Source organism: Megalobrama amblycephala, linkage group LG23, assembly GCF_018812025.1.
Source record: "Megalobrama amblycephala isolate DHTTF-2021 linkage group LG23, ASM1881202v1, whole genome shotgun sequence".
Taxonomy (NCBI): Eukaryota; Metazoa; Chordata; class Actinopteri; order Cypriniformes; family Xenocyprididae; genus Megalobrama; species Megalobrama amblycephala.
This window is the reverse complement of record NC_063066.1, coordinates 23484970-23500074: the sequence shown is the minus strand read 5'-3', so window position 1 is coordinate 23500074 and position 15105 is coordinate 23484970. Positions and strand designations below refer to the sequence as shown.

The 15105-nt window shown below is 35.4% G+C and overlaps 1 protein-coding gene across 3 annotated transcripts in view; it reads right to left on the bottom strand.

The window, feature by feature from the left end:
- Window positions 1-15105, bottom strand: part of frmpd3 (FERM and PDZ domain containing 3) — a 195310-nt gene that overhangs the window by 17522 nt on the left and 162683 nt on the right. For 2 of the 3 annotated variants that reach the window (XM_048176107.1, XM_048176110.1), the window contains exons 3-4: window positions 1117-1226; window positions 609-763 (exon numbers count right to left, since the gene is read on the bottom strand). In XM_048176107.1, the coding sequence (XP_048032064.1) occupies window positions 609-763; window positions 1117-1157 (196 nt within the window). In that variant the 5' untranslated portion in view covers window positions 1158-1226. Of the gene's footprint in view, window positions 1-608; window positions 764-1116; window positions 5508-15105 lie in introns of those variants that run through there. The other variant, XM_048176109.1, reaches the window with a different exon arrangement.

The window sequence follows — 15105 nt, the reverse complement described above, 5'->3', positions numbered from 1 at the left end:
AGCGCCAAAAGTATGATGCATTGTTTTTGAACCTAAGTAGACTGTTTCCCGAAACAATATTGTCGCAAATGAGTCGTCCAGTCACGTTGGTTAATGATGTCACGAAGATGGTAGAGTAATAACTTCTCTGTTTGAGATCGAATTAATGTCAGATTTTTTGCTATAAATTACAGAATGGCATCTGAGGACTAATTTACTTGATTTACAGATTCATACGCAGATGCACACTCTTCTAAAACAGCACTTTAAATCTCTTGACAAACTAAAAAACGCAAATGAAATTTGTGTATATTAGAAATGAACGATATAGATTGTAATGAATGTCAGCTTGCCTATTTTGCTCAAGAAAAAGACTTATTAAGTTCACTTCTTTCCCAAGGCAGTTGTTATAACTTTTCCTACAGTGGATTTTCACACTTATCTTATCAAGGCATCAAATAGAAACAAAATCATACACCTCAAGTATCTGAATTCCCATTTGATTAAAGTCATCTAAAATCTGAACAACTCAAAAGCCTTTAAAAAGAGATGAAGCTGATTGGCTGGCACAGCAGAGCCAGGGGACAATAGACATCTGGCCCATAACTCCAGACAGAGATGCGTCTTACCCGCTGAAACAGAGCGTACAACGACAGGCCGTTCGCTGCCGGCAATGAAACCAAAGCCGTGGCTTGGATGGCGTTGGATGCAGACCTGTCGAGCTGAGCCAGGAGTCAGGCTACCACTGTCCATGCCATCCTGACCGTCCTCTAACATCACAGAGCTGAGAAACAAGACAACAGATTGACAATACTAAAGTGTCCATAAAATGAAACCTAGAATCTCATTTCTAGGGTGACACAAATGGTAAACATGCTTTTTATTGTCCAAGATTTGCATAACTACCCCAGCACAAGGACTGGCAATTATATTTATACAGACAGTTTTCTCTGTATCTCACATAACACCTGGTCAATAATAATAAATAAAAAAAAACATCAATGCTTTGTGCCATTTTTTGATTCAGTGTTGTGTAGATGAGGTTATTTCCTCTGAACGTGTGTGGAGATAAGGTAATGCCTCTTTTATGATGACCATTGTTCTCATTTGACATAAGAGGATTATTAATGACTGCACCTGTCATATTCCTCTGTGTGCCCATCCTGGACCCGGGCCATCCCCTGAAAGGACAGAACCGGACTGGGTGAACCGCTTCAGGGGGCTGGCTCTGTTTTGTACACATTCACCTGTGAGGACAAAGATGAGAGATGATGAGTTATAATTTTATGAGTTATAATCATTTATGTTATGACTTATTTTTTTTATGATTCACACATTTTATTTTCCTTCAAATAGGCACAACAATACACAAAACCATTTCACAAATGTAGGTATTACAGTGTATCAAAACTGCTTCCACTTGCCACCCATAACATGTATCAGTCACAATTATGCATAGAACAAATCTAATACAAAATAAGGTCATGATTGGTTTGTCTGTGTTTTTGTTTTGGTTTTTCCTAGTTTGTATGCTTGTCTGTTTCCAGGCTTTTTCATTGATTTATTAAGTAACACCTGCTTCTTATTTCTTTGGTTAGTTTGCTTTAGTGAATATTGCCTGTGTTTGTTCTGTTTGGGCTCTGATCTCTGCGTCCTATAAGTGGTTGTTCTGTTTCCTGTGTTTTTCTATTTGAGTATTCTGAGAAGTGTTGTGATCCTGAGTTTGTTTTCATTAAAAGTTTACTGCTTGCTACTAGATACAGCCTTCATTTTTGTTTTACCGCATCCACTGCATGACAGCAATTTGCATTTTTTAGGGAAAAGGATGATGACAAAATTATTATATTAATTATCCCCATTCTTATATTGCGTTGAATGTCTTTACTGTGACATGCTGCTCAGAGGTGGCACTTTGATTCAAAGGACTGAAGTGGGTCAGAGCAGTAATAATTTAGTCAGGCTTTTATGCGGCATTACATCTTCATACAGAATTTTGAGCAGGCACAGAGCAGCTTTAGCTCAGCTATGTAAAGAGGCCTATAGTTTCCTTAGTTACTGATGATTATCACCTGTCTCGTTTAGTTCCCTCATTACTGTCTGTTCTGTTCAATTGTTCAATACTTCTCGTTAGGCCTTCAGGACCTAGGCGTTAGACAGATCATCTATGTGATAATTACAGTACATCGGGCAGGACATTCAAATGCTCACCTATCATTCATCAACCTCAAATATGGCTTATCATCTGAAACATGTAAGTAGTAGCAACTTTACATGGCCCTTCGCTTTAATGTTAACCTACAAAAATGTGGGCTATTCAAGTGTTTGTGCGGAGTGTGAAAGCTGAATAGTAGCCCCCTCTTACTGCATGACAGCTAACATGGTGGCGCTGGTGCGATCACTTGCACTTAAAATACTCTGTCATTTTTGGTCAAACAGATAAGAGTAATACACCTTTTGAATCTGTGACTGTCTACTTCTATTTGTGTGCACTCACAATAACAACAAAACTTGTTTTTGTAAAATAATGAAAGCAAAAAGGGTGAGCTTTCTGCCACCTCTCTCTGTGAACTTGAGCGCGCCAAAAAAAAAAAAAAAAAAAAAGAAAGAACAGAAACTCCATGTAAACTTGCCTCACAGACATGAAAAATATATCTACAGAAAGTTAAATGTCAAATTAAATGTTAAATGTTAAACCAATTCTAATGGAAAACAAATATTCACTGGTTATATAATCCATATGAAATATGTATATAGTTGAGTCCACTACTGTGGACGCAGTCGAAAAAAAGAAAAGAAAAAGAAAACACTAGTTTATCAATTAATTATTAAAATGTTAAAGCAGTCTCCTTGCTGTTTTCCCCCGACACATTCATAATCATTATCCCGGTGTGCTGTGGTAATAAGCTTTATTTGTGCGCTTGTGCGCTTTTTATTATGATTTATATGGTTTATTATAGGGCTGCATGATATATTATTTTAGCATCGAAATCGCGATGTGCGCAGTCTGCGATGTCTAGTAGGGACTGTTAATCCATACGGACCAGACACCACAGTTCAAAACGCAGGTGATTCTCTGATTAACTGCAAAGTTTGACCATCATACAATGAAAGTTTATCATTTGAACGTGTTTTAGGTCCTGTCACTTTAAACATTCAAGAGATTTTAAATCATTTGAGAGCAAGATGGCACGAAAGAGAACTCAGAATGTGCGGCTGATTTATGTGCGCGCAGATTCATGTGAACACCGAATGCCATTCTCTTCTGCGTCTATTTGTACCTCGAATGGACATATACACGCAAAAAAAAAAAATAAATAAATAAATAAAATAAATAAATCAAAATGCGAGATTTAGTAGTGATTAATGTTTCGTTATGCTAATTTAGATGAGTTTCAGTTATGGGTTTTTGGAGAGCTACCATCATGGTGAAAAATGGTGCATGAGGTTACATGATAATTTAAAGTTAAATGTATGAATTAGTGTACTCAAATAATTCAAGTTAAGAACAATTAAAATGTATGAGTACAAAAAAACAAACCTGCCAGTTCTGCTTACTTCGACTTTGAATTTCTTAACTTAAAAATTTTGGCAACTGATTGCCTCAATTTTTTTGAGTTTTGCCAACTTATTTGGGTTTACAGTGCAGCGTTTTTTATGTGATATCCCAAAATTCACATAAAATAGGTGGATGGCAATATAACAAGTGACTGAACTGTTATGTGACAGGAATACAGTACACACGCACTCACACTCACACTCACACAAACACACACAGCAGTTGTTTTTGTGCTAAATTTAATGTTCTTAAATAAATACAATACAATGCTTTTTTGTTACTTTAAATTGTTCACTTTATTCAAAACTGATTATTCTTTGTTCTTCAATAACATTCTTGCATAAAATTAGATTGTGTGGATCTTATTTCAGCAAATAAGCTCTCATTGTTACATCTATCCCCAGTAGTGGGGTAGGTTGTAACAATGGAACTCTTTGTGTTTGAGATTAACTCACATAATCTGTGATTGTGTTGTACATGTCCAAATGAGTTATATATATAGCAGACAAATGTGGCTACTATGTGTCCAATTTTGAGAGATATAGCACAAAAAAAACACTGAGTTACCGATGCTCAAACAAAAGGTGTTACTTTCATCCCTGATCTCCCCTATATGACAATTTACTTATAGTTAGTAGAATGTCTAAAAGTGGACCATCGAAATTAAGTGTAACCCAACATTCAAATCTCCGTGGTACACTTATAATGTTAGTCACGTTTTTAATTCGCCTTCTTTTATTTATTTAGTCAAAAACTGTTATCATTTAGTTATTATTAGTTGATGACTATTTTTCACCCTCTCTCTGACCATCTCTACAATTAAACAAGTTACATTACATTGTGACAAGCTCACACAATAATTGCCTTTAATATGCTTAGGGATATTGATCAAAATTAACTTTGAACAATGAACTCTTTCAGAGGATTAAAGACCCCATAAGGATAGAAGCTATTCTAGTATTTTAGACTTTCTAAATGGTTAAATTCAAATAGTTGTAGAGCTGCAGCTATAACCAACCAACTATAAACGAGCCATTTCTGATAACATTTAAGACCCACAGAATGCCATTGAAATGTAGGTTTACACCAATTTGTATTGCAAATTGAATTACTTCTTTGTTTCATCCGACTCGTATGTATGCTTTCTTAGTCATTAATTCACATGTAACTGTTATTGTACATTGCTAGTAAAGCAATTGCTAACAGAGTCTCTCTGTTAAAATCTTGGCTTATGTAAATTACTTGATTAGTAAACAGAATATTCAAAGCCCTTATGGAATACTCTAAGATCCATTATGCAAAAAGCATTTAGAACTCTTAGAGCCAGTGTGAACCTGCACATCACTCATGGCCACACAGATAGAGTGTGAAATAATAGATTCCAAGACTCCTTTTATTCTGTGCAGTGAATTTACTTAGAGTAAGAAACAAAGAGGCACAGTGAGACAAAGAAAATAAAAAATGGAGAGCTCTTAGTTGGAATGGTAAATTGCAGGCCAGAGATTACTGAAGTCTGGCTGTGAATATGTCACAGCAAAGTGACAATCTTCAGTCATCAAGTGCCTCCCAGCAGTTTCTGAAGGTCACGGGTACATCGGCTTGTTTATTCACCCAGACTCTTTCTAGCACTTTCTTCCCTCTGTTTGTTTAAAACACTTTGGGCTGCTGTGGAAATCTGTATTTGAGGCAGCAGTAACCTTAACATTAACATCACCCAGCACGATGACTCATATGCTGGGGGGAAGCTGCATTTAGGATTGGAATGGTGTCATGAGGGTTTACTTTCCATCAGGTGTATGCCATGATACATGTGAATGCTTGTGAAGACCTTTGGCCAGTATGGATGGAGGAGAGATGTAGACCTATTATTAAGACCTGGTATTAAGATGAGTTTTGGTAAATCAGATCACAAGCAGACGAGGGAGACGTATACCCATTTACACCTGGTGTTTTAATCTGTTAACTCTTTTGTCCATATTCAACCACTTCTGTCCTGATTTTTTTCGAGGGGAGGGTCTATGGGCAGGTAAATGTATATTTTTTTTCCCCCAGATCTTTCGATCTAATGGACAAAATAAACCTGTTCATTTTATATATAAACACGCCCTTTAGTTTCTGCTCTGATAGCTGCAAGACTACGCCAAACACTGGTAGTGTGTGTTAGGAATGGTGAGAGAACATTGTGCTCGGTATGTTTTTCGTCTTCAAACCAAACTTGAGTCTTCAGCCGACAATGTTTAAATCCCATCTGACTAGCATGCTTTCCATAATATTTACGCATTACGATTTTTGGATTAAAATATCAGTAATAATACTGTAAAAAATACAGTAAAAACAATAATATTGCAAAATATTACTACAATTTAAAATAACTGTTTTTTATGTGATCAAAGCTGAATTTTCAGCATTAATACTCCAGTCTTCAGTCACATGATCATTCAGAAATCATTCTAGTATGCTGATTTGCTGCTCACATTTCTTCTTCTTATTATTATTACCAATGCTGAAAACAGTCTTTGCTGCTTAACAGTTTTGTGGAAATGGTGATACTTTTTTCAATGAACAAAAGTTCAATGAACAGCATTTATTAAATTTATTTATTAAATCATTCATTAAATATAAATCTTTTGTAACATTATAAATGTCTTCACTGTCACTTTCAATCAGTTTAAAGCATCCTTGTTAAATAAAAGTATTAATATTTGTTTTATATATACAAATGTTTGAATAGTATCATTGTTCCCACAAAAATGTTAAGCAGCAAAAAATATTAATAATAATAATAATAAATGTTTATTGTGCATCAAATCAGCATATTAGTATGATGTCTGAAGGATCATGTGACACTAAAGTCTGGAGTAATGATGCTGAAAATTCAGCTTTGCATCACAGGAATAAATTACATTTTAAAAATTATTAAAATAGAAAGCAATTATTTAAAATTGTCATAATATTTCACAATATTATTGTTTTTTTGTTTTGTATTTTTTTTTTTTTTATTATTAAATAAATGCAGCCTAAATAAATTTAGACATTGTTTAGATATCTTCTAAAACTCTGGAGGAGACAGATATTACTAGTTTTGTTCTTGTAAGAAATACAATTATATATATATTTGTATATATATATATATATATATATATATATATATATATATATATATATATATATATATATATATATATATATATATATATATATATATTGTTTTATAATTTTAAAGGTAAAATATGTAATAATTTCACCCTCTAGAGGTTGCTAGAGGCCTATTCAAAACAAAGGTGTAGCTTGATGACGCCTAGTTTTAAGAAGAACTCATGTTCATGGATGAGATTATTAACTTTACTGTAGTATGAAGCAGAGCAGGACCGAGTGTTGTGGGAGTTGAACAAGGCTGCTGGAGCGATTGCGCAACACATGCCACGAGCAACGGAACTTTTATTATGACACAGTCGCCACGCTGCTTCCGCTTTTCCGGTCATAAGTATGAGGTAACGCAGCTCTGTTTATTATTAGATACATCTGAGTGTGTTGAAAATGTTATAACATTACTCTGAGCGTTCGCCCAGCGTCTGATGTGAGACACTGTTACACACTGCAGTAAGCTAGATTGATTTTAGAATATCATATTAAATGCTGGATGGCTTTTGTTGATAAATGGCATGCAATTAATTTTAAAATGTATTGTATGATGGAGAAAATGATGTATTACTGTTAATAAAAATAAAGCTGCATCTGATTATGCTATGTTAGCTGTTAGGTGTTTCCATGGTTTCTACAAAATAAAATCGGAAACCGAGGGTAGCGCGGATATGACGCAGTTGACAGGCGACACCTCACATGTCCCAGAGCCTTGGTTAAAATTGCAATTTTCTCACGATTTACAAATAGTTGGAAACATTTGGGATATTGTAAGTACTCAAGTGAACAAAATATATTACACTGGCCTAGTGGTTTTTGGATATTTTACTGCAAAAATATTACATATTGCACCTTTAAGTTGTATAAGTTTCTTGGGGATAATAGGATGGGTTATAGTAAGTTTCAAATTCATGAACTGCAAAATTATAGTGTTATATTAATGCTAAAGAATCAACATGATTCATAAGAATTTATGAGTTTGGCTTTACACAGATTAAAAGGGCACAAAGTACAGGTTGCTAAAATGTATTACAATTACCAGAGGATGCAGACACTTGTTTGCTGACAGATTTAGGTTGATCGATACATTATTCTGGTAAATAACTGTAATTTAGAGAACATTAGTTCTAATTTGTGTATACAATACTGTATGACATTAGTGAGATGACCCAAAAGAGCTGCTGTCATTATCCGTTAATCAAATAAATCCTTATCAGAGGAGGATATTCTTCTGCTACATGCACACAGACAGGTCACAGATACACAAACCAAGACAAAATGACCAAGAAGAGAGGACACATGCATACAAAACAATGTTTCAGCATTGGGCCAACCTTTTCAGCAATGGAGACAGAGTAATACTGTCAAGAAATGCATCCCAAGGGCATGACTAGCTGAAGTGTTGCCATGGATACAGCAGAAGTGAGCTGATGAAAAGTGAGGTGTCTGACCGCAACAAATGATGGCTCCACTCAACCCTGCCGTCACTGAGACCACACACACCATCTTCACGACTTTCATAGTCATCCTCCCAGTGGTTAAACAGTTTTAACATTCAGAGAGCCAAAAAGTATGAAGGAGTACATGCAGGGCCTAAAACTGACTTTTTGCCAAACATGCCAATGGCCGGTGACATAAGAAAATTTACAGACCATAAATACTTTTTTACCATCCTTAAAACCAGGGGTGTCAAACTCATTTTAGGTTCAGGGCCGGATGGGAAAAATGTACCCATGTGTGGGCTGAATTACCTGTTTTTAAACCTCAGTGTGCTGACATTTTTTAGCCTACATTAATATTAACCTTACAAACTATGGTTACACTTTATTTTACAGTCCTGTTCCCCATATTCGGCCTGTGGGCCGTATGTTTGACACCCCTTCTTTAAACCATTAAAAAAGTTATTGTAAAAACAGGCAGTTATGACACCAACATTTTAGATACCAGTGTAAATTCACATTTCTCTATTCCAATTGCGATACCACAGCTAAAACTACTAGCCCAACTAATATAAATTTAAAAGTAAACAGTTAAGTAAACAGACAAGTAAACAGTCTAAAGTTACAAAAGTTATTCAGTCAAGGGCAGTGATTGATTTTTTTTTCCTTTGTAAACTCAGACAGAAGTAGAAATATTAGGCTGCTGTCACTTTAAGACCTAATGCACAGATCCAATATACTGATACATACTGTACACATGTTTTCGTTCTCAACTTTTTTACATTCACAGACATATCTGACTATGTTTACTATGATACTAATTAAAGACTTTTTTTTTCTTTTTTGCGTGAATTTGTCTGTTCAAGTGCAAGAAGACATAAAAGAGAGATCAATTTAGTATTTGCACACTGGCTTAAATTTCCCACAGTGTGTGAGTAATGAATTGAATTATGTTTCACAACTTCTTGTGCTTGAATATTTGAATTGGCAAGGCTTAAACTTTTGTGACGATGTAGCACCGGCCCGTCAACTGTCCCAAGCGTCTTTCACGTTTGTTCTTAAAATATTACATTTTTAGAATTGTGTCTACATCTGACAGGAAAAATGTTTTGTCATTAAAACTGTCAGCAGAAACCTGGGGCTTCATTTGTAAAATGTGCGAATGCACAGATTTGATCGGAGAGTGTGCGTACATTAAATCCATGTCAACTTTCAAATTTTTTAAAAACGTTTTTTTGTTGTGGAAAAGTGCTTAGCGCCACATCTGGGTCTAAGTAGACATACGCACTTTTCCTTGTGGCTGAGAGTTGGAGTATTGCAGGTATTTGGAAATCTAAGGAATTCTTGCCACTCACCATTCTCAAGTAAAGCATTTGGTGCTCTTTTAAATGTTAATGACATTAATAGAGGCTGTTTACAAGGCGGAGATCTGAAGTCATTCAGCTGCACAAAATTTCAAGGTCATTTGCGATTTATAGCTTTCTCATCTGAAAGAAAAGTGACATCTTTGGCCATTGCATCTGGCATTCTTTTTCTATATTTTTTTTCTATTCACAAAGTGCAGTAATATTGACTGTATGTGATGTGATCTGTTATGATAATATGCTAATTAAAAGTTCTTTAGAAATTATTGTTGTTGTAACATTCAGCCCCAAAACATTTTGAATGTAACAGGCAAAAACATGTTTTCCAGAGAATGTCATGAGTTATTAATGAACTTTTTAATAATGTGTGTGCATCTCCTTTTATTTGGGTATTTGCGGTACATTTCTCTTTATCATTGTATCTAATTTACCCAAGCTGATTCAGTTTTAACCCAACAGAGAGTTGTCTACTCAGTGGGTGTAGGGGATGAGGATGAGGCCATGCTTACTACAAAAGGTCATGATTCAGCTGTCTAGAGGCAAGATTTTAAGTCCATCTCCAATTTGGAAAAGAATAGTTACCACTTCAAGTTGTATAAATGAATTATTCCCACTATCTACTGTTTATCATTTCTAAATAGATTTTCAATAGGAGCTCAAGTAGAGCCCTACTGACATGTCGCCACTTCTTTTAGTTTGTGAGTTTCAAAATGTGGTTGCGATGACCGACAAAATTGCTTCAACCTAATGTGAAGCCAGCGCCTTTGGGTTAATATTTACAGTTAATGGAGTCATGCCCAGATGGTCTCTCTCTGGCTATCTCTCTGGCTCTGTAAGCGATCCATAAATTCTGCAATGCATTGTGAGCATGTGTTATTGACTTACAGTAACATTTGATAAGCTTTCTTGTCCCCTCATCATAAGCATCAGTCACTACAAAAAACCAATAAGCATCTGATGGCTTTATTCAGGTCCTGTGACCCTTTCTGACCCCCTTCTGACTCTTTTAGCAAGATCCATTTTCTGGTTGATTGTCATTGTCTCTGGCTGATGTGTTTCTCTCTCTCTCTCTCTCTCTCTCTCTAAGACATATTTCTCAATTTCTCAATATTGGCCTTTTGGTTTCAAGAGGAATTCAAATTTTGCTTTTAGATACTAGAATATTGCTAACAAATTGACAGTTACTAAAAGCATTTTCCAAGAAGTCTAAAAAACAGTTGGCGTATGATAATTAATTATAATTATAAATGGGTATTTGTAGGGCAAACTATTGTGGCAAACATACCTAGTAAACATAACCCAAACCGTAATATAACATTGCTATTTCATGCCATATTCTTTATGTACACATTTAAAATAAGCTTAAAAAAATAAAAATAAAAATACTGTTTCTGAATACTAAATATTGTTGTATACATCAGTAATCAACACAGTGACTGAACAGTGACTTCCAGTTGGTCCCATGCAAATAAAATATATTTCCCTATATATGAATGATCAATATATTAAATGATTTAATGGTATATTTGAAAATATACAGAATAATATATTGTGTTAATTTATTACAATATATATTATAATAATACATATGGAATTGCCGCTTTTCGTATATTGAAAAATACACTACCAGTCAAAAGTTTGGACACACCCTCTCATTTAATGTTTTTTTTTTGTTTTCATGACTATTTACATTGTAGATTCTCACTGAAGACATCAAAACTATGAATGAACACATATGGAATTATGTAGTAAACAAAAAAGTGTGAAATGACTCTAGATATGTTTCATATTTTAGATTCCTCAAAGTAACCAACCTTTGCTTTGTTGACAACACTGCAAACCCTTGGCCTTCTCTCAGTGAGCTTCATGATGTAGTCACCTGAAATGATTTTCACTTCACAGGTGTGCCTTGTCAGGGTTCATTTGTGGAATTTCTTGCCTTCTTAAAGGGATAGTTCACCCAAAAATAAAAATTTGATGTTTATCTGCTTACCCCCAGCGCATCCAAGATGTAGGTGACTTTGTTTCTTCAGTAGAACACAAATTATGATTTTTAACTGCAACTGTTGCCGTCTGTGAGTCAAATAATGCTAGTGGATGGGAACTTCTAATATAAGAGTAAATAAAACTTGCATAGACAAGTCCAAATTAAACCCTGCGGCTCGTGACGACACATTGATGTCCTAAGACACGAAACGATCGGTTTGTGCGATAAACCGAACAGTATTTATATAATTTTTTTAACTCTAATACACCACTATGTCCAACCGCGTTCAGCATTCGCTTAAGTTAGTGAGGTCTGATCGTGCTCTGACAGCGGCAGTGATGTCTCGCGCATATACTTCAATGAGAGCGAGACATTACTGCCGCTGTCGGAGCGCGATCAGACCTTACTAACGAGTGCCGATCGGTTCGTGTCTTAGGACATCAATGTGTCGTCACGATCCGCAGGGTTTAATTTGGACTTGCAAGTTTTATTTACTCTTATAGTAGAAGTTCCCATCCACTAGCATTATTTGACTGACAGACAGCAACGGTTGGAGTTAAAAATCATCATTTGTGTTCTACTGAAGAAACAAAGTCGCCTACATCTTGGATACGCTGGGGGTAAGCAGATAAACATCAAATTTTCATTTTTGGGTGAACTATCCCTTTAATGGGGTTGGGACAATCAGTTGTGTTGTGCAGAAGTCAGGTTGGTACACAGGTTGGAGGACGTGTGATGGTGTGGGGGTGCTTTGCTGGTGACACTGTTGGGGATTTATTCAAAATTGAAGGCACACTGAACCACCATGGCTACCACAGCATCCTGCAGTGACATGCCCTCCCATCCGGTTTGCATTTAGTTGGACCATCATTTATTTTTCAACAGGACAATGACCCCAAACACACCTCCAGGCTGTGTAAGGGCTATTTGACTAAGAAGGAGAGTGATGGAGTGCTGCACCAGATGACCTGGCCTCCACAGTCACCTGACCTAAACCCAATCGAGATGGTTTGGGATGAGATGGACCGCAGAGTGAAGGCAAAAGGGCCAACAAGTGCTCAGCATCTCTGGGAACTCCTTCAAGACTATTGGAAAACCATTTCAGGTGACTACCTCATGAAGCTCATCGACAGTAATCAAAGCAAAGGGTGGCTATTTTGAAGAATCTAAAATATAAAACATGTTTTCAGTTATTTCACACTTTTTTGTTTACTACATAATTCCATATGTTCATTCATATTTTTGATGTCTTCAGTGAGAATCTACAATGTAAATAGTCATGAAGTAAAGAAAAAACATTAAATAAGAGGATGTGTCCAAACTTTTGACTATTAGTGTATGTGACAATATATTTACTCATATATCATAATGTATGTATTTTTTTTATATTCAGTAATAAACTTCAAAAATCTAATATATAGATGTATGTGATCAGATATGGTACTGCATGTGTAATATATTGCAGTTATATTTACTTGTGCAGTATAAACACATATAAACTAGTAAGCGAAGAGATGTCATATCGATCACAAGTTCAATATGGAGTACCGCAAGGCTCAGTACTAGGACCGTTGATTTTCACTCTGTACATGCTACCCTTGGGAGATATCATTAGGAAGCATGGTGTACCAATTCACAAAATTAACGGAATGCATAGCTGATATAAAAAAATGGATAAGTAATTTCCTACTAAATTGAGAAAAAACTAATTATTGGACCAAAAACCTCTGCACATAATAACCTAGAATACTGTCTAACACTTGATGGCTGCTCTGTTAAGTCTTTGTCGTCAGTTAGGAATCTGGGTGTGCACAACAAATTTTTCTGTATTATGTGGACCAGACAATTAATTTGGCAAATATCACTTTTTTTAAAAAAGACCAAGCTCCTGCGCACACACACACTTAAACACGCAAACCTATAGACTAAACACATAAATGAACGGCAAGAATGCATTAAAGGTATTTGGTTTTCAGTAGGAAAGGTGTCATTTAAGCGGCCCCTAAAGTAATAATTAACAATTTTTACAACGGAAGTGATTCAATCAAAAACCAACTTTAGCTTGATAATAATTTTCCTATTGTCACTGTGAAGCTGCTTTGAAACAATATGTATTGTGAAAAGTGCTATATAAATGAGGATGACTTGACATATATAGATAAATATATAATGTAATATATTTCTTTTATTTTATAATTATTTATATAATTCGTGTTTCATATTTTTTTAAGCTAGATAACAAAAACTCAAGTACACCTCCATATACTAAAGTATTAAGCAAAGAGACTATCACTGTGCTGAAGAAAGCACAGCTATTGCTTATTTAAACAAAGTAATTATAGTCTTAATGGTGTTTGGCCAATCACCAACCTAACCACAGGCTCAAGCTCTTCAGCACAATGGTAACCCCAAAACCCCAGACATACCAGAAACACTTTTAAATTCCAAAAAATACAACTTTAAACACTAACGGATCTCCCCCTATATTCATATTGAGCAAAACACATGAAATAACACTTAATTTTGACATTTACTCTCCTTTAACAGTCAGAAGCAAAGCATGCTGGGAACTAGAAATCTGCTGTCACAGAAAACTCATTCCGTGAATGTATATATATATGTGTGAACATACATTCACATTTATATGGGAACATGTATGTGCAATATATGTACACAATAAAGGATAAAACTATTAATATTACATGTAATGCTATTTTGGTCTTCATTTCTAAATATTTTTATATGTATCAATATATAGTCATACATGGTCAATGCAAATATTGCAGTATATTGAAAAATATAAGCATTAGTGGAAATGTATTATGTAATATATTGCATTATATTTCGCATGAAAAACAAAACTGTTATTGAGTTTTTTTAAATAAATCATATATTTACAGCCAGGGCAGTCCTTAGGACAGTCCTTAGGGTGGTGCCACTGGTGCGACTGCAGTTTACAGACTGAGGGAGACCATATGTAATACAACCATTTGTTAATGTAAAATGTTGGCAAAGTTGCAAAGATCAGTGTGCATGATAAATAGTTATTGTTTCCTAAAAGAAAAAAAGCAATTCTGAACTGCTAAAACGAGTCGTCATGATTTCAGTCTCACTTCCTGTTAAAAATCTATGTAGGTTTGTAGCACATTTGCATAATGCCAGCCTTTGGTCTTCATTGGCTGCCTGTGAACAACATCTACTTTGACCCTCAAACAATGTAGTTGTAGCTGAGACTGGAAGAGTCTGGTTCATTTTGTTCATGTTGAGAAGATGCTATTATCTGTGCTGCAATAGCAAATACTCTTTGCATGCACTTCCAAAGGACGAGGACTCGCGGTGGAATTGATACAATGCAACCAACGCCATAATTACTGTTCATATCACTGTGTATCAAGTGCTAAGGAAAATCCAGAGCTGAAATTTGTTTCAGATATGGTAGGGTGTAGTTTCTGATATGTGCTGTAAGTGGTAGACCAGGGGTCAGCAAGTAAGTTTGGCAGCGGGCCAAAAAAAAATTTGCCATTAGATGGTGGGCCAGAACATAGTCAAAGAATAATTTAAGAAATGATTTGATGAAAAATGCAACTAGCCTGTGACAGACTGTCTTTTGTAACTGGTAGTGAGCTGTTACTCTGCGCT